General features: G+C 40.4%; 2 protein-coding genes across 6 annotated transcripts in view; one reads left to right on the plus strand and one right to left on the minus strand.

The window, feature by feature from the left end:
• cnpy1.L (canopy FGF signaling regulator 1 L homeolog) overlaps positions 1-2748 on the minus strand; it is a 71476-nt gene extending 68728 nt beyond the window's left edge. The window contains exon 1 of the mRNA XM_018267134.2: positions 2631-2748. The gene's annotated coding sequence lies outside the window, so the exon portion shown is untranslated. The remainder of the gene's footprint in view (positions 1-2630) is intronic.
• A 40-nt stretch (positions 2749-2788) lies between these two features.
• Positions 2789-26423, plus strand: part of rbm33.L (RNA binding motif protein 33 L homeolog) — a 92576-nt gene continuing 68941 nt past the window's right edge. For 4 of the 5 annotated variants that reach the window (XM_018267130.2, XM_018267128.2, XM_018267129.2 and 1 more), the window contains exons 1-6: positions 2789-2960; positions 16864-16942; positions 18818-18866; positions 18979-19058; positions 21282-21564; positions 24445-24600. In XM_018267130.2, the coding sequence (XP_018122619.1) occupies positions 2942-2960; positions 16864-16942; positions 18818-18866; positions 18979-19058; positions 21282-21564; positions 24445-24600 (666 nt within the window). In that variant the 5' untranslated portion in view covers positions 2789-2941. The remainder of the gene's footprint in view (positions 2961-16863; positions 16943-18817; positions 18867-18978; positions 19059-21281; positions 21565-24444; positions 24601-26423) is intronic. The other variant, XM_018267132.2, reaches the window with a different exon arrangement.

Genomic DNA, 26423 nt, shown 5'->3' on the forward strand with positions numbered 1-26423 from the left:
CTTGGAACCTGAGTTGGAAGTTCTCTGGCTGGCCCATATAACTTCTGTGAAAGTTATACAAATATAAGTAGGTGTAGGGCACTCCCAATATTAACAAGGGAAAAAGGTCTTTTCTTTAGGTATATGAGGTGCAAATAACCCCAGGTAATCCCACAGTCAGTTTCCCAGAACAGTATATCGACATAGAGAGGGGATGCACACTCAACGAGAAAAATAACACTTGATAACCAAAGGTGGTATTACATTTTTTTTTCTTTTATAGTAAATAGCAAAAAAAATATACATCAGACAGACTGGTATACTATATACAACAGTATTAGCAGAAATATACATACATCCCACCAAGTAACAAGATCAAGGCAAAAAGGGACAAACCACACCGAGCAGATACACTTGCCAAAAATGAGAATACCCCAACGTTTCGGCACTATAGCCTTTGTCAAGGGGAATTCCCCTTAACAGCTTTCAAATGGGGAAAGGCTACACATTCATGGTTATTACTAATTTTTATTACTAATATTTCTATTCAGGCCTTTCTTATTCATATTCCAGTCTCTTAAGGTGGCCATACACTATAAGATCCGCTCGTTTGGTGACCTTGCCATCTTAACACGATATGCCCACTAACGGCTGGTTGATATCGGATGAATCCGAACTATCGGATTACAATACTACGAATGGGCTCCGACGGGTCGCAGGACTACATCAACCAGCCCATGCGGTCCTGGATCGTACAAAAATTCAAACTTGACCAATCGATATCTGGCTGATTTTTTGGCCTGATATTGATCGGGAGGACACGTCGGGAGCCCCCACACAGATAAGCTGGCGAATCGGTCTAAAGGACAGTTTTAAAGAACCAGTAACATCAAAAAAATTTTTTTAAAAAATTCATTACTATACAAAAAAAAAACACCAAGACAAATAAAACTTTAAAATAGCAAAGCCTTTATTAAGAAATAACTTGCAGAAACTCCACTTCCCCTCTTCTTCAGAAAAGGCGACAGGGCGACCATCCATCCTGCGGCGCTCGATTTCTCCTCCTTGGCTTCCCTCTCCCTGGCTCCTCCAGCTCATGCTGCTCTCAGACGGGGCCAGACTGACACTGCGGATCCAGTTTTATATTTGCCTCTTGATAAATAATAGTAAAATAACAGTTAATTTTACGGTTTATTCCGCTGTTTAATTTCTACAGTGTTAAGGGCGGAGCCACAGGAAGTCGGGTCCCAGGGTGAGTAGTCTGAGAGGCACCGACGGCATAAACCGCTCCGGCCCACCCCCTCCCATGACAGGGGAAAGAGAAAAACTGTGCGAGGAGAATTAGTCTCCGCACTAATCCCACCCAGGCCGGCTAAATCGTTTCCCACTGTCAGTGTCTGGCTCTGAGCTGCCCCAGCTGGAAATTACTGTCCGTGCGCAAAGAAGGGGCAAATGACATCAAATGTCTCGCATTCTGCACTCTCCTATCTGTAAATCCTTAATTCTCTGTGTATCTGTCACTGCACTGTCTTCCACAGCGTTCTGTCAGGTCCCCATGAAATACACATCCCATAATATTGGTCTATAGAGAATTATGAATGTGGCAGAAGCAGGAATGAGGCGAGTGTAGCGCAAGACTTGGAGTCCAGTCGGGCAGGATAATATTATGGGATGTGTATTTCACGGGGACCTGACAGAACGCTGTGGAAGACAGTGCAGTGACACATACACAGAGATTTAGGGATTCCCAGGTAGGAGAGCGCAGAATGCGAGACATTTGAAGTCATTTGCCGCTGGGATTAGTGCGGAGACTCTTTCTCCTCGCACAGTCCTTCTCTTTCCCCTGTCACGGGGAGTACAGGAGCGGTTTATGCTGTGGGTGCCTCTCAGACTAATCACCCTGGGACCCGACTTGCTGTGGCTTTGTCCTTAACACTGTAGAAATTAAACAGAAAACAAACCGGAAATGAACTGTTATTTTAGTATTATTTTTCAAGAGGCAAATACAAACCGGATCCGCAGTGTCAATGTGGCCACATCTGAGAGCAGCGTGAGCTGGAGGAGCGAGGGAGAGGGAAGCCACAGGATGGATGGTCGCCCTGTCGCCTTTTCTGAAGAGGAGGGGAAGTGGAGTTTCTGTAAGTTATTTCTTACTAAAGGCTTTGCTATTTTTAAAGTTTCATTTGCCTTGGTGTTTTTGTTGTATAGTAATGAATTAAAAAAAAAAAAAAAAATTTGATGTCAGTGGTCCTTTAATCTGCCCGTGTATGGCCACCTTCATTCTAATCAGTGCATGGTTGCTAGGGTAATTTGGACCCTAGAAACCAGATTGCTGAAATTACAATCGGGAGAGCTGCTGAATAAAAAACTAAATAACTCAAAACCACAAATAATAAAAACCAATTGCAAATTGTATCAGAATATCACTCTCTACATCATATTAACAGTTAACTCAAAGGTGAACAGCCCCTTTAAAAGTTAAGCTACAGGTGAACCACCCCTTTAACAAGAATAAAACACAAATGTAAAACGACAACTCTCGCACATTAAACACATGGAATAGACGACGAGCCACGCATATTTTATCATGAAGGATCTCCCCTCATTAGGCTAAAGCTGCCTGAGGCCCCGTCACCGTGTTCCTTACTTACTTGTCACAGGAACCAAACTCCCGCGCGCTCCCGACTAGACCTACAGAGATTACACGCCCCGCCCTCCCTTCCGTCTGGGCACCTAGTTCCCGCCCACTCTTTCAATCTATCCCACAATGCACTACGAGCAGTGAAGCTGCTGGCGGCCATGTTGTGACGTGTTTTCCTTCGATTCTGCTCCCTCCCCCTAGACGTTCCTGTTCTTCTCTGCGCTGAGTTCCATTGCCGCGGGAGGGAGATTCGGTATAATAGATCGGTGAAGGAATATCGCCAATGCGCTACTGGAGAGAGCGCTGAAATCCGGGAGCAGCATGGCCGCGTTACTCGGAGGTATAAATGGCTTATATTGCGCTGGTGATAGGCCCTAGTGCTCCCCCTGCGGCCTACGGTTTATTGTTGTGATGCGGGGCTTGTTTTGCAGATCCATCTCTGCTTGTGTGGCTGTCGTGGCCTCATTTTGTTCATGTAAAACCAGTCATTGGCCCTCCAGTTGCTGCTTTATAATCAGGCTGCCCCATCCCCCACCACTTCATTCGCTTTAGTAAAGGTAATTTCTTTGGCAACCCCCAAGCTGGTTTACTGTTGGCAATATGTGGCCTTAAACTATAGGCACTATGTCCCCCCTTAGGTGGCAAGTTACAGACAATCTGTGGCCCTCCAGCTGCTGAATTATAACAGAAATGCAAAGCCTCCAATGAGCAGGGCTATTTTGTGTCATTGTGTATAAACATATAATCCATACAAGCCAGGAATATCTTGTAAAATGTATACTTATAAGCGGTGCATAGCTATGTCATCAGGTATAATCATAGCTTAGTGATGTCATCAGTTATATTTATGTCATTAGTTATAATCGTAGCTTAGTGATGTAATCCGTTATAATCGTATTTTAGTGATGTAATCGTTATAATCGTATCTTAGTGATGTAATCCGTTATAATCGTAGTTTAGTGATGTCATCAGTTATAATCGTAGTTTAGTGATGTCATCAGTTATAATCGTAGCTTAGTGATGTCATCAGTTATAATTGGAGCTTAGTGATGTCATCAGTTATAATTGGAGCTTAGTGATGTCATCAGTTATAATCGGAGCTTAGTGATGTCACCAGTTATAATTGGAGCTTAGTGATGTCATCAGTTATAATTGGAGCTTAGTGATGTCATCAGTTATAATTGGAGCTTAGTGATGTCATCAGTTATAATAGGAGCTTAGTGATGTCATCAGTTATAATCGTAGCTTAGTGATGTCATCAGTTCTAGTCGTAGCTTAGTGATGTCGACCGTTATAATCGTAGCTTAGTGATGTCGACCGTTATAATCGTACCTTAGTGATGTCATCAGTTATAATCGTAGCTTAGTGATGCCATCAGTTATAATCGCAGCTTAGTGATGTCATCCGTTATAGTCGCAGCTTAGTGATTTCATCCGTTATAGTCGCAGCTTAGTGATGTCATCCGTTATAGTCGCAGCTTAGTGATGTTATCAGTTCTAGTCGGAGCTTAGGGATGTCATCAGTTATAGTCGGAGCTTAGTGATGTCTGTTATAAACGGTGCTTAGTGATGTCATCAGTTATAGTCTGTGCCTAATTAACTTGTGTAATATATATATTTATAATACACAAAAGCCATGGATATCCTGTATCCTTATAAACGGTGAGTTCTGATGTCATTTCTGTCACATGACTCACTGAAACTTGTGTATTATAATAAATAAAGTACCCCCAGTTGCAAAATATGAGGATATTTGTTTTTTAATAAAGTATTTTTTTTTTTTTAATACCTCGGAGTTCCATGACCTGCATAAAAACACTCAGCCTGCGGCCTCGTACGTTATATGGTCATGAAACTCCTTGGTGACTTATAATATCCTTATTATTTACAAGAGGGGGTACTTTATTAAAAAAAAAAAAAATATATATATATATATATATATATATTTATGGGGAACCCTAATAACCATGCATTGATTTGAATAAGAGACTGGAATATGGATAGGAGTAGAAAGATGAGTAATTAAAAAGTAGCAATAGATGTGAAGAGTCAAATGGAGGCATAATTAACTAAGGCATTATTAAAAAAAAACAAAAAAAAAAAACTATAAAAAATAAATAACACCAATTGAAAAGTTGCTTAGAATTGGCCACTCTATAACATACTAAAAGAAACTGAAACGGGAACCACTGTGTAACATATCCCTAAAAATGGCAGATGTTATTAGCCATAAACCTGGACTTTAAAGAGAAGGAAAGTTTGAATCAAATTCCAAATTTTAGTCACCCCTCCATGGATCGTGATTACCAGATACCATCAGTGTTCCTGTTAGCAGAAAATAAAGTAAAAAATATATTATTTAGCATTGCCTATCTGATAAGGGTGATTTTTTTTTAACTAAAGCCTAAAAGGAATAGAGCTATATATTCTGTAATTGTAATGATACAGGACTTTAAAGTTGTCCATAGGATCTCATCACTGTTGAGTGTCAGTGGCACTGCACATGCTCAGTGAGCTCTGGGCTGATGTCGGGAATCTAAGATTGGGGGTCGTCTGAAATCATCAAGCAGTAACTGAGGTTTTTCTGTCATAAAAGCTGATGCTACAAGGCTGATTATTCAGTTCTAATGCAGATTGCACTGGTTCCTAAACTGCCATTTAATGTGAATCTGAATTCATTACTAATGAACTTGATGTATTTACTTATTATGTATACTGTAGCAGGCAGAGCATGTGCCACAAATTAGCACCTACAGATCTTTACTGCTAAACAGATGTAATGGCCTTGGCCTGGTGCATAACCCCAAAACATAACTTTCTTGCCTAATTATTTTAGGCTTTAGTTTCCCTTTAAAAGGAAATGTAAAGAAACACACTCATCCTGCAGAGGTTTCTCTTTGCTGTTCAGTTTTTTGTTGTGGACTCGTTGTTTTTTTTCTGTGTGAACTTGTCCCCAGACAGAGTTGTTGTTGTAACTCAATAGATGGATTTCACACCAGTTACTTATTTACAGGCCAAAACCTATTTATAATCATATGAACAGAAGCAGGAGATTGATCCTAAATCCTATGAATTACATACATAGAACATATGGAGTTACATACATCACAATCAATACAGGTACAAAAGTTGAGGAAGGTCCTGTGCAGAAACAGCTTTAAATCTAAAGGGAAGGAAATAATACACAAGGTGTGGGAGTGGGCAAGATCAGAAATAAGTGGGTGAGAAATGTGGTACTGTATGTTGTATTGCATTTGGTAGTTAAGAGTGAGGGTAGGCTTCTCTAAATAAGTGCGTTTTAAGAGATTTCTTGAAAGCAGAAAGGTTGGGAGAAAGTCGGACAGACCGTGGGAGAGCGTTCCAGAGGAGGGGTGCAGCCCTTGCAAAGTTTTGAATGCGAGCATGTGAGGAGGTAATTGAGAGAAGAGTTGAGTAGCAGGTCAGTAGAGGAGCGTAGTACGAGGTTTGGTGAGTATATAGAGATGAGTTCAGAGATGTAGGGTGGGGCAGAGTTATGAAGTGCTTTGTATGTCAGGGTCATTAATTTGAATTTAATTCTGAAGAGTAGTGGAAGCCAGTGCAGGTATTGACAGAATGGCGAGGCAGAGGAGGAATAAGATTTAGGCAAGGAAGAGCCTGAGAGGCAGAACAACTGCTCAAGTGAATTTATTTATGTTTCACACTACATGTTTCGAGCCTCCTGGCCCTTTGACAAAGGGCCAGGAGGCTCGAAACATGTAGTGTGAAACATAAATAAATTCACTTGAGCAGTTGTTCTTCCTCTCAGGCTCTTCCTTGCCTAAATCTTATTGTTCCAGTTTGAAGTGTACCCAGGTGGAGGTACTTAACAAGGATTGAAGCCGACGAATTGTATGCAGAAGGGTTACAGGTAACAGTCACCAGACTGATTTGGAGGCAGAGGAGGAGCAGTTGCTGAGGTGGATAAGCCTCGCGGCAGTGTTCATTATGGACTGGAGAGGTGACAGTCTCTGGAGTGGAAGGCCAATTAAAAGAGAGTTACGGTAGTCTAGACCTGATATGATGAGAGACTGAATAAGATTTTTGGCAGCATCTTGGGTGATGCTTGGGGGATGATAGTATTTTGGATATGTTCCTTAGGTGGAAGTGACATGATTTAATAAGTGACTGGATAACCTAAGGGTCAGGGCACACGCTCAGATTCGGAGAGATTAGTCGCCCCGGCGACAAATGTCCTCTTCTTCGGGGCAACTAATCTCCTGAACTGCCTCCTGTCGGCTAGAATGTAAATCGCTAGCGGGGTGGCACTCGGAGTGCTTAATTTTCCGAAGCTGCCCTACTAGGAAACTTCGGGCGACTTCGGAAAAGAATTACTCCGAGTGCCATATGCCGGTGATTTACATTCTAGCCGGCGGGAGTCAGTTCGGGAGATTAGTCGCCCTGAAGAAGAGGCGATTTGTCGCCAGACGTCTAATCTCCCTGTATCTGAGCGTGTGCCCTGGCTCATCTTGGGGTGGAGATTTATGGTGAATACTTATTTAATACTCTAGCTATACTAGGAGCTAATGCTGAATGACTGATTCACCAGTGTTTTCAATAGGGATGTACCAAATCCACTATCCATTACTATCTGTAAAAAGATTTGGCGGAATTCTGAACTGAATCCGAACTCTAATCTGCGTATGCAAATCCGCTCAAGGAAGGTCCAATGATGACCTTGTGCTGTGCATGCTTAAAGGAGAACTAAAGTAACAAAACATTGCTAGTTTTGCCTTGAATCACCATTAAAGGAGAACTAAAGTTTAACTAAAGAAATAGCTAGAAATGTTGTACATTATGTTTTGTGCTTCTGTACCAGCCCATGGCAACCACAGCCCTTTAGCAGTAAAGATCAGTGTCTCCAAAGATGCCCCAGTAGCTCCCCATCTTCTTTTCTGCTGATTCACTGCACATGCTCTGTGCTGCTGTCACTTACTGAGCTTAGGGACCCACTCACAATATACAGTACACATAGAACAGAAATGTCACAATATAAGGCTGATTAGTAATTAATACACATAATTACTACATGGCAGCACAGAAACCAGTGCAATTAGCATCAGAATTTAATAATCAGCAAACCTGTAGCATCAGCTTATATTACAGGGGAAGCTCATTTTCTGCTGGATAATTAGTGACGAGCCCTAAGCTTAGCTTCTCAACAGCCAATCAGAGCCCACTGAGCATGTGAGTGTCACAGACACTTTCCAAGATGGTGACCCCCTGTGACAAGTTTGAAGTCCTGGATCATTGCTGCTTTTGAGAAGCTGAAACTTTAGGCTGGTGCAATAAGTTCAGTATATAAAATATGACCTTTTAGTCATATTAATTTTTAGGGCTTAGTTCTCCTTTAAGAAATCTTTGCTTCCTTGTTTGTGTGATAAAAAGTAATAAAAATATAATGCAGTGTTGCGTTGCACTGGTAAAACTGGTGTGTTTGCTTCAGAAACACTACTATAGTTTATATAAATAAGCTGGTGTGTAGCCATGGGGGCAGCCATTCAAACGGGAAAATGCTCAGGTTACACAGCAGATAAACTCTGTAGAACATAATGGTGTTATCTGTTATCCACTATTTAACCTGTGCCATATAGACTTTTTTCAATTTCCGCCATTGCTACACAGCAGCTTGTTTATATGAACTATAGTAGTGTTTCTGAAGCAAACACATCAGTTTTACCAGCGCAGGGCAACACTACATGATAGTTTTATTACTTCAAAACACTTACATTTTTTGTTGTTCCTGTTCCTTTAAAAAGCTAAAATTGACAGTTTACCTCTGTGGTTTAATCATTGCTGCTTTGGGATTAATACATAGGCACAATATATAAAATTTGCCTGCCAAATAAAAGGAAGCTCTGGTATGCAAAGCTTAGCATCATGTTGCTAAATGGATAATGTCATGCAAAGTGTTGTCATTGATCTGTGGACAAAACAATTGGGAGCATCTGATATTGTTTCGGCGGTGAATTCTTTGCCTCCTGATACTGAGGATATAGAGCTCTGTGAGCTTAGCCTTGATCTAGCTGTACTTTTGCTACCTTTAAATTAACTTTTAAAGTATAATGTAGAGAGTGATATTCAATCTGAAATTGGTTTACATTTTATATTATTTGTGGTTTTTGAGTTATTTAGCTTTTTCAGCAGCTCTCCAGTTTGTAATTTCAGCAATCTGGTTGCTTTAGTCAAAATTACCCTAGCAACCATGCACTGATTCAAACAAGAGAGTGGAATATGATGAGGAGAGGGTCACAATAGAAAGATGAGTAATACAAAGTAACAATACATTTGTAGCCTTTCAGAGCATTTGTTTTTAGATGGGGTCAATGACCCCCTTTTGAAAGCTGAAACCTGTCGGAAAGAGACAAGTAATTCAAAAACTATACATAATAAATAATTAAGACCCATGAAAAGTGGCTTAAAATTGGCCGTTCTAGAACATACTGAAAGTTCACTTAAAGGAGAACTAAACCCCCTCAGTAACAAGAGCCCCCCCCTCACCTCTCCCTCCACCTAACTAATAAACAGTGCAGGGAGGGAGAGGTGAGGGGGTGGTGAAAGACATCATTGCTAGGGGGGTTTAGTTCTCCTTTAAGGCTGGTGGCGCACGGTAAGATTCGGGTGAGATTAGTCCCCTAGCGTCAAATCTCCTCTTGTTCGGGCGACTAATCACCCTGCAATGCCTTCCCACCTGCAAGAATGTGAATCGCCGGCCGGTTGGCATATGTAGCGCTTCATTTTTCCGAAGTCGCCCAAAGTTTCCTCAAGAGGCAACTTCGGAAAATAAAGCGGTCAGAGTGCCATCCCGGCAGAGATTCACGATCTTGCTGGCGGGACGGCATTGCGGGGAGATTAGTCGCCTAAAGAGAAGATTTGTCGCTAGGCGACTGATCTCCCCCGAATTTTACCTTGTCACACCAGCCTTAAAGGAGATCCTTTAATGGGCCATGACATACATGACCAGCAAAAAAACAGATTCCTCCCCTTGTGCTGAGGGGACAGTGTGGGACCAGTGGCAGCGTGTTTTGTAGCATTGGCAGCAGGAGCTGGATGATGGTATATACTGATGAATAGCAGCAATGAAAACATTTGTGTACTGTTTACCTATAGCAGCTGTATATTAAAAACTGGGGATGCACCTAATCCTGGATTCAGTTTTGCTTTAAAAACTGGGGATGCACCTAATCCTGGATTCAGTTTTGCTTTCAGCCTATTTCCGAGGATACGAATATTGGCGGAACAGAATACGAATCCTTAAACTCCTTAAACTAAATGAATGAGGCTAAAAATGCCATATTTTATATAGTGAACTTATTGCACCAGCCTAAAGTTTGAGCTTGTCAATAGCAGCAATGATCCAGGACTTCAAACTTGTCACAGGGGGTCACCATCTTGGAAAGTGTCTGTGACACTCACATGCTCAGTGGGCTCTGATTGGCTGTTGAGAAGCTAAGCTTAGGGCTCGTCACTAATTATCCAGCAGAAAATGAGCTTCCCCTGTAATATAAGCTGATGCTACAGGGATGATTATTAAATTCTGATGCTAATTGCACTGGTTTCTGTGCTGCCATGTAGTAATTATCTGTATTAATTACTAATCAGCCTTATAGTGGGACATTTCTATTCTATGTGTACTGTATATTGTGAGTGGGTCCCTAAGCTCAGTAAGTGACAGCAGCACAGAGCATGTGCAGTGAATCAGCAGAAAAGAAGATGGGGAGCTACTGGGGCATCTTTGGAGACACAGATCTTTACTGCTAAAGGGCTGTGGTTGCCTTGGGCTGGTACAGAAGCACAAAACACTATGTACAACATTTCTAGCTACTTATTTAGTTAGGCTTTAGTTCTCCTTTAAGTCTAAGGGCCGGGAAGCTGCCACATACAAACAGTCAGTAACACTAATAGTGTTACTCCTTCCAGAGCTAGGAACTGAATGCTTGTACAGGTATAGGACCTGTTATCCAGAATGTTCGGGACCTGGTGCCTTTCAGATAACGGATCTTTCCGTAATTTGGATCTTCATACCTTAAATCTACTTGAAAATCATGTAAACCTTAAATTATATCTTAGTCGGGATCAAGTACAAGCTTCTGTTTTATTATAACAGAGAAAAAGGCGGCTATATATATATATATATATAATATATATATATATATATATATATATTATATATATATATATATATATATATATATATATATATATATATATATATATATATATAAAAATTTGGATAAAATGGAGTCTATGGGAGACGGCCTTTCTGTAATTGGGTTACAGATAAGGGATTCTATACTTATATTAGGAAGTGTGTGTTGAGAGCACACGGCCGTTCATTCTAGACACTGCCGCATCCCTTTAATTAGAAGACCTGTCACTCAAGGTTGTGTTGTTTGAATTGGCCAGCGTTTATATAACACAACAATGACAGTTTTGCATTTGTGGGCAGCTTGAAGATTTGTGGCTTGTGTCGCTGTCGAGTGTTGTACCATGGAAATAAATGATCACAGAGACCCTCATGTCACCTGGGAATTCTATTTCTTTATCAGCCCTTAGATCAGTGATCCCCAACCAGTAGCTCGTGAGTAACATGTTGCTCTCCAGCCCCTTGGATGTTGCTCCCATTGGCTTCAAAGCAGGTGCTTATTTTTGAATTCCAGGCTTGGAGGCAAGTTTTGGTTGTATAAAAACCATGTGCACTGCCAAACAGAGCCTCAATGTAGGCTGTCAGTCCACATAGGGGCTACCAAATGGCCAATCACAGCACTATTTGGCACCCCAATAACATTTTTCATGCTTGTGTTGCTCCCCAACTCTTTTTTCTTCTGAATGTTGCTCACGGGTTCAAAAGGTTGGGGATCCCTGCCTTAGATGATTGGCTACATAACTGGCCACGGCTCCCACTACCCCCCCAACACATCGCCGTCCAAAAACATCTCTTCGATTGCATCTTAACTGTCAGATATCGTTCCATCCATTGTTCCTGTCTTAGAGTGTAAGCCATGGGTTGTACTTATAAATACAAATGTCAATAGCGCTGTAGATTTCAGCAGATATTCCCCGTGCTTTTGTACATATGTGAACCAAAGGGCAATCGATGAGATGAGCCGAAATAATAAATTAAGATGGGTTCTGAGCTCGGTGTTCATCCAGTGCCATATTGGGTTTTTTCTTCTTCTCTATATAACCTTGCAGGGACGACAACTCAATCGAAATCTTATTGTATAGTCCTCTTCAGTTCTAAGACTGGCCTTTATCTGCTTCTTGCAGAAAATCAAAGTCTCCCCTTCGTTTCCCCAGAGGGAATCCTTGGAAATGGATACTATAAGATATAAGAGCGAATCAGTTATCCATCAGCAGTGTTGTCCAGGGGGATTGATTTCATTTAAATGTGTCCATTCACATATTGGCTGTGGTTATGGGATCAAACTGGTTTTGTCTGTTTCCTTTTTTTTTTTTTTTTTTTGAGAAATAGTATTACAAATACACATTGCTGCTAACATGATTTGTTAAAGCCGGAAAAGACAAAGGAAATTAGTTTCTACTTAACGGAAAAAAAAAACACCAAGACACTTTTAACTTTAAAATTGCAAAGCTAAGAAATAACTTGCCGGTTCTCCACTTTCGCTCCTCTACAGAAATGGCGACAGGGCGATGATCCATCGTGCAGCGTTTGATTTCTCCTCCTTGCCAGGGAGGAGAAATCGAGTGCCGCACGATGGATTGTCGCTGTTTCTGAAGAGGAGCGCAAGCGTATAATTGGTAAGATATTTTGTTAATAAAGACTTTGTGAATTTAAAGTTAAAAGTGTCTTGGTGGTTTATTTTTTTCGTTAAGTAGAAACAAATGTTTTTTATATTACTGGTCCTTTAACGGAACAGTAACATCACAAAAATGAAGTGATTTTGAATGGGAACTTGTTGGGTAAAAATGTTATCCCTAACCAAAGGTGCGAGCTAATAGAGCCCTTATTTCGGTAGGGGATAAAAGTAAATTTTTTTTTTTTTATAAGAAAAATGCGGGGGGGCCAGTACCGGGAGGGAACGGCCATGTCTGGTCAATCGCATGCACATAATGAGCAATTCAGGGCAGTTTTTCATTATGCACATGCGAGTGACCGGATGTGGCTAGCGTAGTACTGGCGGGGTGCATGTTTCTTAAAAAAAAAAAAAAAAAAAAAGTACTGTTATCCCCAACCGGAATGCAGGCTCTATTAGCCCGCACCTTTGGTTGGGGATAACATTTTTACCCAACAGGTGCCCTTTAAGTAATGAGTAAATAATGTAGTGCTGCCCTGCACTGGTAAACCTGTGCTGTTTGCTTCAGAAAGACTATTATAGTTTATATAAACAAACTGCTTTGTAGCCATGGGGGCAGCCATTCAAGCACAGGATACACGGTAGGTAACCGATACGTACTACTATAGTTTATATAAACAAGCTGCTGTGTAGCCATGGGGGCAGCCATTCAAGCACAGGATACACAGTAGATAACAGATAAGTACTACTATAGTTTATATAATCTGTGTAGCCATGGGGGCAGCCATTCAAACTGGAAAAGGAGAAAAGGCACAGGATACACATTAGATAAGCTCTGTAGTATACAATGGTATTCTTGTGTTATCTACTGTCTCCTGTTCTTGAATGGCTGCCCTCATGATCACAAAGCAGCTTGTTTATGTAAACTATAGTAGTACTTATCTGTTATCTACTGTGTATCCTGTGCTTGACTGGCTGCCCTCATGATCACACAGCAGCTTGTTTATATAAACTATAGTAGTACTTATCTGTTATCTACTGTGTATCCTGTGCTTGAATGGCTGCCCCTATGGCTACACAACAGCTTGTTTATATAAACTATAGTAGTACTTATCTGTTATCTACTGTGTATCCTGTGCTTGAATGGCTGCCCCTATGGCTACACAGCAGCTTGTTTATATAAAATATAGTAGTACTTATCTGTTATCTACTGTGTATCCTGTGCTTGAATGGCTGCCCCTATGGCTACACAGCAGCTTGTTTATATAAACTATAGTAGTACTTATCTGTTATCTACTGTGTATCCTGTGCTTGAATGGCTGCCCCTATGGCTACACAGCAGCTTGTTTATATAAAATATAGTAGTACTTATCTGTTATCTACTGTGTATCCTGTGCTTGAATGGCTGCCCCTATGGCTACACAGCAGCTTCATACCTTCATTAGTCTACTAGAAAATCATGTAAATATTAAAAAAAAAAACCCAAAGGTTTTGCTTCCAAAAAGGATTTATATTTTAGTTGGGTTCAAGTAAAAGCTACTGATTTTTATTACAGAGAAAAAGGAAATCAATTTTAAAAAATCTGTTAAAATGGAGTCTATTGGAGATGGCCTTTTCGTAATTCGGAGGTTTCTGTAGAAAGGGTTTCCAGATAACTGATCCCATAACTGTAAAGGGCCCAAATCAGATAAAGATCAGCCAAGGACTTTCGTGAAGCCCTTGTTCCTTAAGGGTTAGTCCACGCGAGCAGATTCGGGGTGATTTAGTCGCCTGGCGACTAATCGCCTCTTCTAGGCGACAATCTCCCCGAACTGCCTTACCGTGTCTTCCCGTTCGCTATAACAAAAAGTTGCCTGCGCTAAAGCACACACGGCGCTTCGTTTTCCAAAGTTGCCTCACGCGGAAACTTAGGGCGACTTCTCTGTTCTGTATATCTCTATAAACATTTGTACGTACACAGTGTGCTCTGCCTGCCTTGTACAAAGAGATTACTTTCAAGAAGAAAAGGTGCTCGGTTGCTCGGCTTCCCAAATGTCTTCCCTTATAAAGATAACAGCAAGTTTCTGACAACTGATTGATGGCAAAGAAAAGAATGAAGTTGAATAATATCTGACACTTCGAGTGCTTTCTAAGCTGATCTGATGCTCCTCCGATTGATTATGTTAAGTGAGGATTGACCAGCAGACCAGAGCTGGTTCTATTCCTTTGATACAATCACTTTCTTTCTAGCCCCTTTCTATTTTTTTTTTTGAACATGATTTTTATTATTTTCAGTATCCTATGAGAATCTTGGAAGTAAGTTGGGGTTAGATGATGTGCATAAAATCTCACACTCTACTGATGTGAAGAATGTTTTTGTGGAGTTATGCACAAACATAATGAAAGCATTCAAGACGCACACAAGTGATTTACACATACCCAGAATACAAGTTATTTAAAATTGATTATAAAGCAACGTGATGTGCTGTGCAGTATAGGAATGAGACCCATTATCTAGAAATCTGTTATCCAGAAAGCTCTGAATTACGGAAAGACAATAGAATCCCATAGAATCCATTAGTATAAAATAATCCAAATTTTTAAAAACGTTTTTCTTTTTCTATGTGATAAAAAAAACAGTACCTAGTACATGATCCCAACTAAAGGCTTCGATACACGGGCTGATAAAAGCTGGCCAACAGACCGACGGTCGGCAGATTATTGGCCTGTGTGACGGGCTTCCCCGATCGAGATCTGGCCGAAAGTCAGCCACATCTCGATCGGGCAGGTTAAAAAACCCCATTGGATCATGGCCACTTCTGTGCATTTATGCGATCCCACCGCCCGTTTCGGATGCATTATGATAGGGCTCAATGATCGGATCAGCCCAATATCGCCCACTTCAATGTGGGCATATCGGGGAGAGATCCGCTCATTTGCCGACATCTATGGCCATAAGAGATAATGAATTCTAATTGGAAGCAAAGCCAGCCTATTGGATTTATTTACATGATTTTCTAGTAGACCTAAGGTATGAAGATCCAAATTACAGAGAGTTCCGTTATCCGGAAAACCCCAGGTCCCGAGCATTCTGGATAACAGGTCCCATACCTGTACAAATGTTAAAGGGAGAATATACCTTCTTTTGGACATGTGCTCACTCAGTTGGGGTTATGTAAAATACATACAAATAAATAAATACAGGTATGGAATCCCTTATCATGACACCTGCTATCCATAATAAGGCCATGTCCCATAGATTCCATTTTAATTAAATAATTCACGTTTTTAAAAACGTTCCTTTTTCTCTGCCTTAATTCATATTGGTAGCAAAACAATCCTATTGGGTTTAACACAGACACACATGCTACAGACTGAAAGATGTCACTCGTACAAACAAGGGATGCACCGAATCCAGGAGTTGGCCTTTTTCAGCAGGATTCCAATTCGCCCAAATCCTTGTGCTTGGCCGAAACAAATTTGAATCCTAAATTACATTCATAAAGTGGGGAGGGTAGGGAAACCATGTGACTTTTCATCACAAAAGAAGAATTTTTTCCACTTTTTCCTTTCCTGCCGTATGCAAATTTAGTATTAGGTTTGGTATTTGGCTCAACCTTTCACAAAGGATTCGGGTGTTCAGGTGAATCCCAAATAGTAGATTTGGTGCATCTCTAATACAGACCTTTCTGTAAACACCCCTCTCTCACCTTGGTGCATTGTGAAGTGATGGATTTTGGGACTTGAAGTCCATCTGCTTTTCAGTCTTGCTCCAACCACTATGGAAAGTAGAGAAACTTCAGTCCTTCTGGGTTGTAATACACTTTGAGCCTAAGGGGCAATTGAGAAATGGTTTCCTTTCAGGTTACAGTCGGGCATGTCTGTGTCTTCATTTTAGAAATTCAGATTTTTTTTTTTACGCAGATTTTCTAAATAAGCCTCTAACCAAACCACCTCTCACCTTCTTGCATTGTGAGGTGATGGATTTTGGGACTTGAAATTTTGCAATTTCCCCTTAGGCTCACAGTGTACCCCAGAGGGTCTGAAGTTTCTCTGCTTTCCATAGTGGGTGAGCAAGACTGAAAAGCAGAGGGCTTTTCAGTCTTGCTCACCCGCAATGGAAAGCAGAGAAACTTCAGACCCTCTGGGGTACACTGTGAGCCTAAGGGGAAATTGCAAAATGGTTCTTACGTGCAACACTGCTTCCTTTCAGGTTGTATTCGGGTAGGTGTTTATCTTCGTTGTAGAAATTTAGATATATTTGTTTAAGTCTAAATAAGCCCAATTGAATGAAACAAAGAATGGATATATTTTCCTTTTAATAATGCCTAAGTCAACTGATGTAGACGCTAGCGTTTCAGCCATGGACTGTTTAACTCTGTTTCATAATGTGATACACTTGTTCCCTTAATTGTGTAAGTGTTGTAGTCGATGCTATACGTTACAATTCTTGTTGGATCCTTTTAAACAAGGCACTTTTCTTTTGCAGAGGATGACTTTGATCAGTTTGATAAGCCTGGCGCAGAACGATTTCGGAGACGAAGAACAGTCGATGATGAGTGGGACAGGTAACTAAGATTTCTTTATTTTATTTTTTCCTTGAACCTGGTACATTGAGTTACATTATTCAGCACTTTAGCATTTTGTATTCCAATCTAGGTTTTTTCTTGTCCAATAATGAAGATATTAACGTTGCGCATGTCAGCCAGTGCTAAGGAACTGCAGAATCTGATTTCTTTACCAACATATCAGAGCTTCTTCAATGCTCTCTAACATTTCTTCTTTAGGCTAAGACAGGGATCAGGATATATTGGCGAAAGCATAGTCTGTATTTGATTTCACTGAGCTGTAATAAAAGGCACCTAGCCTCCCACGCCTAAAATTTTGTATAGGAAAAAGCACACTGACAGCTGTACAGCCAGGCAAGCTTTTACCTGAACCCCCTGCCTGCCCCTCAGCCTAGCTTGGGTGGGGATTCTGGATTTCAGACTTTCTGGGTCAAGGACCTATTTTTCATCTGTTTGTCCGGATGCCATGTGATCTAGAGACTATAAGGGTAAGGGTTTTTTTGCATTCCATTTTTAAAAGCACAAGGTTGAGCGCAAATACGACAATGAAATCACACGAGCATGATAATGTGCGTATTTCAGCCTGTAGTTTTCTTTTCCAAACATGCATTTTTGCTTTTTCTCTTTTCCCATAAACTCCACTCGGAAGTATTTTAGTAAACTTTTGTGAAAAGAAGCCAAGTAGAAAAGCAACTTAAAATGCAGCCGGACTGATCGTCAATAAGAAATGTAATTACGTCGCCAGCATACAACACCGCAAATACGTATATGCGCAGTCCATCATGCGAGCGTTTGGCTGCCATTCTGAAAATACACAGTGTAGAGTCCTGCAGCGGGTCCGGTAACTGCAAAAAAAAAAAAACGGGTAACCTTGCGGAACGAGAGTAGGCTTTTCGGGTGTGGGTATATATGTGGGCCGAGGGTCGGGTTGTGGATTTCTTCTTGCTGCAGCTCTCTCCCAGCAGCGCACTTTTGACGATGTCACGGGTTGCAGCAACATCACTTTTGGGTTGCAGCAACATCTCTTCCGGTTTGATGGTAGTTGGCGTGTTGCAGGTCGGGTTGCTGATGAGGCAGTTGCGGGTCGTCTGGAGTCGGGTAGCAGGTCAAAGTGGGTAAATATTCGGGTCGGGTCCGGGTCTTGGAAATTGTTTCCGCGCAGAACTCTAACTCAGCGTATTTCAGTGAAGTGTACTTCCAAACCTGTGGATCCCATAGAGTTCGATAACATGTTGTTTCCTTGGCGTATTAGCATTTCTGCTGAAAAATGCGTGACATGACAGATGTTGTCTCGCAGACGCCCAGAGGGAATTGCTATAGTGCATATTCCATTATTTTTAGTAGGGCTTCATTTTGTGCATATTTACCTTCAACCGCTTGTTTTTAAAAAAGCACGGTAAAAACACCCCGTGTGACCTCACCCTAAGCCTTCGGGTACCCAGATATGTGTGCCCTTAGATTAACAGTAAAGGAAAGAAGTACTAATTGCAATACATGAATCAAAAACAAACAATTTTAAGTAGGATGTTTTTCAACATAGTTTAACACTTATCTATAGAAAAGTTACAATAGTCATAAGATTGGTGCTCGGGGTGATCAGCAGTTAAGAAAGCATCTCCTATTTGAATGTATCTTTGGAGTCTGATAAAGCCCATTGGAACCTGTTTCTATTCTGCGTACTGAACATAATTCTGAACCAGAAGTACAGTCTGCTTTCCTGAAGCATAATCCAGGCTTGCTGTGAAGTTGTATCCTCTGTGAGATCTCTTGCTTTTGCATTGAAGCAACCTGGTTGTTTCAGATAACATTTCTATGTATGTTTGCGTTTGATGTCCAAAGGAAAGATGAAATCTGACATATTTGCTTTGTTTCCAGCGAACTGGAGGATGATCTGCTCGAGGAAGATGTATTGCCGGGGAAAAAGGTTAGATGTTGGTTTATTTAATAAATAATTCAGACACTAAGCAATGAATGTATTTGGGCATCGCTAGTGTGGATGTTCTAACTGACCAACCCCTATAATATGTTTACTGCAGAGTTCGCTAGATCTGTCAGATGAAGAGTTAAATGATGATCTTTTACAAAGCGATGAAGAGGAGCAGGAGCCAAATTACAGGTATGGTTCATATTTGTGGCCAGCTACAGTCTCGTGTGTTTTGTAACTCAGATTATTGCCTCTAGAAGAGAGCTTGAAACAGTGACTCTCTAGCTGATACCGTTATCTCTAGCTGATACCGTTAACATAACATTTTTGTTGGTGGTAGTTGTAGTTTAGCAGCCGCTGCAGACCCAGAGGCTGAAGATTAAAGGGACATACTAACCTAAGACAAAATTAAAAATAGTTTTCTTTCCTGTAGTTTAACCTTGCAGTGCAGAGTAGTTACTCAGTCCTTCGTGTCGGCTCCTCTTCTGCTTGCTGTGTGAATGATCAGCCACTCGAATGGCTTTCTTCCTGATATAAAGATAATTTTTGACGTCTTCCTTTTGTAATATAGGTATGCGATCTGTTATCCAGAAAGTTCTGAATTACAGAAATGCTCTCTCCCATAGTCTTCATTTTATCCAAATAATACAAATTTTGAAAAATGATTTTCTTTTTCTCTGTAATAATAAAACAGTAGCTTGTACTTGATCCCAACTAAGATATAGTTAATCCTTACTGGAAGCAAAATCAGCCTATTGGGTTTATTTAATGTTTACATGGTTTTATAGTAGAATTATGAAGATCCAAATTACGGAAAGAGTATTCTGTATAACAAGTCTGCTGGAAGGCAAAGGCAAACTAAACACCCCATGCTCCACTATCCTAAGGGTTATGTCACACTAGGAGATTCACAGAGATTTAGGCGCTCGGCGACTAAGGGTAATGTCACACTCGGGGATTCGGACATCTTCTTTGGGGCAGCTAATCTCCCCGAACTGCTTCCCCCTGCGGCACACTAAACACTAGTTGATGTGGTCCTGGATAATGCGAAAAATCAAACTTGACCGATCGATATCTGGCCAATTTTTGCCGACACATGGGCAGATAAGCTGCCGAATTGGTCTAAAGGACAGATATCAGCAGCTTTAATCTGCCTGTGTATGGCCACCTTTACCCTAAGGGTTTTTTTTTTTTTTTTTTTTGCATTTCTAAAGAAAGGCCTTATTGTGAGAATACAGGCTATTGCTTTGAATCATTATCCATTTTAATGATGAGAATTGACCCTGTGTACAGAGCAAGGGTGTGACCCACCTGAAAATCCCATTGATAAATACAAATCCATTGATTTACATGTGGGCAATTCTCTGACGCTTATAGGCACATTTATCAAAGGTCGCATTTCGAATTCAGGTGAGTTTTTAAAAACTCCCTTAAAGTCAAAATTTGACCCATTGAAATGTATTAAAAAAAAATGGAATTTTTCAAACTCGGATGACTTAAATCGACATGAAAACTCGAATCTAATTCAATTAAAATTTAAAGGAGTATACAACCCCCCCACCCTGGGTAGACCCCCCTTCCTGGGCAAATGCCCCTAATTTTTTACTCCCCCCTCCGTGCAGATTCTGGCCTTGGAGTTCACGGCAGCCATCTTCTTCTTCTCTGGTAAACTTTGAGTATTGACAGCATTTTCTGGCATGAATTTCCGGTCCCGAACAACTGCACATGCGCCGAAAGTCGCGGAAATTTTTGGGAAATTTTCGTAACTTTCGGTGCATGCGCAGTGGTTCGGGACTGGGAATATATTCCAACTGCGCATGTGCTGAAACTTCCAAAAAAAGACATACCGGTAAGAAAGAAGATGGTGCCTGTGAACTCCTGTGGCCAGAATCTGCACAGAGGGGTAAGTAAAAAGTTAGGGGCATTTGCCCGGGGGTCAGGTAGGCTGGGGGGGTTGGGATGGGGGTCTACCCAGGGTAGGGGGGGAGGTTTTTTTTTATTATTACGGGTTGAATTCTCCTTTAAAAGACTTCTCTGAAAAGTTTCTGTCAGGAAGGCTGCAAACATCTCCAAATTGATCTCTGGACGTCTCCCATTGACTCAAACAGCAGTTCGGCAGGTTTTAGGTGGTGAATAGTCGAATTCGAATTCTTAAAGGGCCAGAGTATGATAAATCTCGAAAATCTAATTTTTTTTTTTTTTTTTAAAACGAATGGAATTTGAATAATTCCCTAGTCGAATTTGACAGTTTTGATCATAAAAAAATGTTTACATTTTAATTTAGAATTTTCAATTCGACCCTTGATAAATCTGCCTCTTGGTGCATAGATCTCTTAATAGTTTGCAAGCATCAGCACTAGGATATAACCTGCTGGGACAGTTGTTAAAAAATAATTTCTTTTCTTTTCACCCCAGTGGCCAAGGAGTGGCTCTTAGTTTAAACGCTACTGCTGGGGGTTTGAACTCATTTGAGTTGTCAAAGAGCGTAAACGAAGACCCTGAAGTTGAGGAGCCTGAGTTGGGAGAGGATGAGGCCGTGTACGAGGAAGTTGAGGAGCCTGAAGCCTGTGCTGTGGATTTTGCAGATGGATACGAAGAAGCCGATGAGCTGCCAGAAGAGCCTACAGAGTATATGGAAGAAGAGACCACTGATGAGGTGTTAGACCTTGAGATCAATGAACCTCTAGATGAATTTCAAGTAAGGGTTTTTTTTTTTTTTTTTGATAATGTTCTTGTGCTATAGGTTTTAGCCTGATTTGAAACCTATTCTCTTCCCAAGGGAAAGATGAAAATTAGACCTTTTATCAGCGCCTGCCAGTCTCTTTATCTAGATTGTGACAAAGTTTGTGTTGACAGCTTGTTTGGCGGCAGGTAAAGCTCTTTTGTCGTGTTGGAAGGCTCCAGAGAATCGTGACCTTGAGAATTGTATCCTTGTGTAAGGAAAGTGCTTTGTGCGGTGGGATTCACTCGCGATTGTTCAAACTGTTTAATGCAAAAGCTATTATCTGGCCTTTTGAGCAAGATCTGATAAAGTCGTCTCCCGCTAAAAGATTATTGACTTCCTAAAGACATCTTTTGGGTGCTCACTCTCTGAAATGATTGATTGCGCTCTTCAGTCATTTTTTTTTTTGTAACTAATAGCTGTCCTGGTGTGAATGAAGAGATTGAAGGAAGTTAGAGGGAAGGAAATTACATGTCATTTGTGGATGTTTGCGCAAATATAGGATCACCCTGATGGGGACTGTAGGTCATATTCACAAAGCAGCAATACCTACAATCTTTTTTTTATACTGTGGATTTTTATTCGTGTTTATAAGGTCAAACCAATAGAAACACTTACATAATATCGTTGCCTTTTCATTACTATTGTTAAAATTTCTAATAACCCTATAATCAATCAGATAATAACCCTATATCAGGCATAATCATGTTTATATGTTCCACAACTCTGTAACTAGGGATGCACCGAATCCAGTATTTTGGATTCGGCTGAATCCCCAAATACTTAGAAAAAGATTCGTCCAAAACCGAATTGGGTGGGAAGGGGAAAAACAGTTTACTTCCGTGTTTTGTGATAAAAAGTGCCATAATTTCCCTCCTCATCCCTAATTTGCATATGCAAATTAGGGTCCGGACTGACAGAAGGATTCAGCCGAATCCTGCTAAAAAAAGGCAGAATCCCGAACTGAATTCTTGGATTTGGTGAATGCCTATCTGTAACTCTTGAATTAAGGGGAAAAAGAAATAGTCCCGGGTGTTCGAGCAACTAAATATTGCTATGCATAGCATGAAAAGATCCCTCTGACTTGTTATCCTGCAAAAAAATTAATAAATAAGAATAAGGGGCAGATTTATTATAGTGCAAATAGTATATTCAAATTTGAATTGAATTTTTTTTTTTTTTTTCGTTTCAAAACTCACAAATTCAAATTTATAAGCACCAATTCGAATGTGTAAATTATCACACCCCAACCATGGAAACAGTTCTAATTCAAATATTCGCCACCTAAAACCTGCCGAATTCATTTGCAAGTCAATGGCAGAGGTCTGTTGACCCATTTAAAGTTGTTAATAGCCTTCCTAACATTCGATTTTTTTTAGAAAAACTGGAATCGTTTCTTTCAAATTTGATTTGAGTTTTCTGGTCAGAAATGTTAGCTCGAATTTTAGACGTTCAAGTTTTTTCTTAAATAAGATCGCATTTGAGTTTTGAGTATATTCGGATTTTAGTGGAAAAAAAATTCAAATAAATTCGAATTTCAACATTGGATAAATGTGCCCCTTGTTGCAGCTTTATCATACCATTGTACTTACTGTGTCTGCTCCACATACTCTAACTTCTGTAGCTTCACAGAGAAGTAATTTTGTTCAATGGGAATAACTACATTAACTGCCGTCTCCTCTTTTAATAGTGTTTGTATTAAGCAGAAACTTGGAAAAGAACACTGAGAAATTTTATAGATTGTACTTTTTGGCATAAAAATAGATGTTTCTTAATAGAATCAATAGGGAAAATGTGTTCAGAACTATTCATTTAACTCATGAGTTGCATTGCCCCTTTTAAATGCTTGAGTTTCTTAACTGTCCTTTTATAGCTTGAACTTAGCTGTAAGCTTAAATTAGTTGGCAAGTAGTGATGTGCGGGCCGACCGACCGATACCCGCGGGTTCGGGTCGACCTCGCAGTGCTCCTCGCGGATGGTGGGCAGGTCTGGTTTGAGCTCTTCTGCTCTCCCCACCCGCCAACTTCAAATGCCTGCATCCGACTTCCGGTTTTATAGTGCCGCGTCTGGTCGGCCCGCCCCTTTTGGGATGTCATTGTGACGTTGTTGGCGCGGGTCTATAAAAGGACCCCCGGAAGCAGGTGCGGGTATTAGCAGGGCGGGTCAGGGAAACCCTGACCCGCACATCACTAATGGCAAGTATATTGTTCCTTAAAAACAGCTCATTAAAAAAAATTTAAATAAATTACAAAGTTCTAAAATATTTACTTTCTCTTTCAATAACCAATACCATGAAATGTGAAATGATTGCTGGCTTTAATATGAATTCCTTATAACTTGTTGACTGCGGTATCCGTAACTCTTGCAGCACTCCTACTATATTCATCTTGGCTAATTATCAGATACTCCTTGTTTCCTTAAAGGGATACTGTCATGGGAAAAAACAATTTTTCAAAATGAATCAGTTAATAGTGCTGCTCCAGCAGAATTCTGCACTGAAATCCATTTCTCGAAAGAGCAAACAGATTTTTTTATATTCAATTTTGAAATCTGACATGGGGCTAGACATATTGTCAATTTCCCAGCTGCCCCAAGTCATGTCCCTTGGAATAAACACAATACTTACATCTTCCAAGAATTTACCTTGCATGAGTCCAGTTTGCATTTGTCCAACACAAGCTCCCTTTGAGGGACTCCTGGGAATAGTAGAAAGCAAGTAGAAAACAAAATCCTACAGCTGCTAGTAGATGCATGAAAGATAGTCGCTCCCTAGTCATTGTTTTCTTTCCTTGTCCTCAACCATTAGTTTTTTTTTTTTCATTTTTGTTTTTTAAATACATTTTTCTTTCTTGAAAGGAGGAGGTTTACACTCAGTCATACAAGAGGCAAAAAATGATGCGAGAAGCAGAATATGCCACGGATAATGTGGAAGAACCAGAAGAGGAAGAAGCAGTAGAAGAGACAGTTGAAGGAACAATAGAAGCACAAGACCTAGCCAATGACTCTGAAGAGGTGCTGTTGTTTCCCTCTTCTTAAGACCTAATAAAATAACCCCTAGATCAGTGATCCCCAACCAGTAGCTCGTGAGAAACTTGTTGCTCTCCAACCCCTTGGATGTTGCTCTCAGTGGCCTCAAAGCAGGTGCTTATTTTTCAATTCCAGGCTTGGAGGCAAGTTTTAGTTGTTTAAAAACCAGGTGTATTGCCAAACAGAGTCTCCTGTAGGCTGCCAGTCCATATAGGGGCTACCAATAGCCAATTGAATCCCTTATTTGGCACCCCAAGAACATATTTCATGCTAGTGTTGCTCCCCAACTCCTTTTACATCTGAATGTTGCTCATGGGTTCAAAAGTTTGGGGATCCCTGCTCTAGATCCTCTTGGAGGTTGGTTGGTATTTATTAGTGAACATATTTTGTTACATTATACTACTAGAGGGAAAAAATGAAAACTATACTAGTGAGCTGCAAGTAGAAGCCATTGGTTGACGTAAGCCTTAGAAGTTGCACTGCACACAAAGGCAATATGATTTTTGCATCGTTAACATTTAGAAGTTGGATTTTGCTTACAATTATTACCTCATACAGTCAATTATGTCATTTATAATCTTTAATGTAGTTGGGAAAAAAGCCCTGGCCTAACACAAGCCTCACAGGTTACAGCAGTGGGATAGAGTAGTTTGTTTACCCGGATGGTTTTTCAGTGGACTGATTTTTGGGGGGCTTGTACAAAAAAGGAGGTTTTTACTTTTAACTTCAGGTTTTGCCTTTTTAACTGCAAGAAATAACAAAAAAAAAAAAATACCTATTTCTTATAACCGTACAGTAGACAAAACATGTTCAACGCAAACCCTGTTCATTAAACTAATGTTGAAAAAGGGGGTGTACTGCCCTATTAAAGGGCATGTTAAGGCAAAAAAAATAAATCCTATTTTTACTTTCTTTAATGAAAAAGAAACATCTCCAATATACTTTAATGAAAAATGTGTACCGTCTTTTTAAGAAACCTGATTGTATGCAGTGAAATTCTCCCTTTATTTACTGCTGTGGATAGGATTTGTCAGACAGTCCCTAACTGCTGGGCAGGGAAACAATCATACTTATGAACAGCAGGGGGAGCCCGCGCCTTACTTCCCAGCCATGCAGAACTCAAGCAGCTTTGTTTGTTTCCCTGTAGAGCACTCGGTGACTGTGTAGAGATTTGTATTGGATTTTATTTTTGCCTTTACATCCCCTTTACTGTTTCCAACTCCAGCTGCAGGGAAAAAGATCACAGAGCCAAATTTAAACAGATAAACTGGGATTCTATTTGGAGGATTATTTTGCTGCAGCCACTGGTTCTGCAGAGTTGGAAAAAGTTTGTATTAAACAATACAAAAACTATAAAATCCACATTAGATTACATGACAACACAGGGCCCAGTGCAGTCTGTATATTCTGATTATTAATCAGTCTTGCTGTATCGGCTTCTGGCAGATATTATTTGACTTGTGCTGTTTTGATCATTTATGACGATCCCTAAGCAGCACAGACCACACTGAGCACGTGCACAGTCCTGGTCTTGCAAAGATGTTTAACAAAGTTACAAGATCGTAACCCCCTGTGGCCAACTTTGAAAGCATAAATCATTTATTTGATTAGTTTATGTTTAGTATACAAAACACAGCATTTCTAGCCTTATTCTATCTTAGACTTTACTTTACCTTTAATAATGCAGTAAATCTTAGCATCACACACATGTGCATGGGCTGATGTGCAAAGATGCGTTGTGTATGCTCCGTACCACTTTTTTGTTTTTAGTACATGTACAATCTGGGCTATAGTTAGTGTTTGATAGA

This window comes from Xenopus laevis, chromosome 6L (assembly GCF_017654675.1).
Source record: "Xenopus laevis strain J_2021 chromosome 6L, Xenopus_laevis_v10.1, whole genome shotgun sequence".
Classification (NCBI taxonomy): Eukaryota; Metazoa; Chordata; class Amphibia; order Anura; family Pipidae; genus Xenopus; species Xenopus laevis.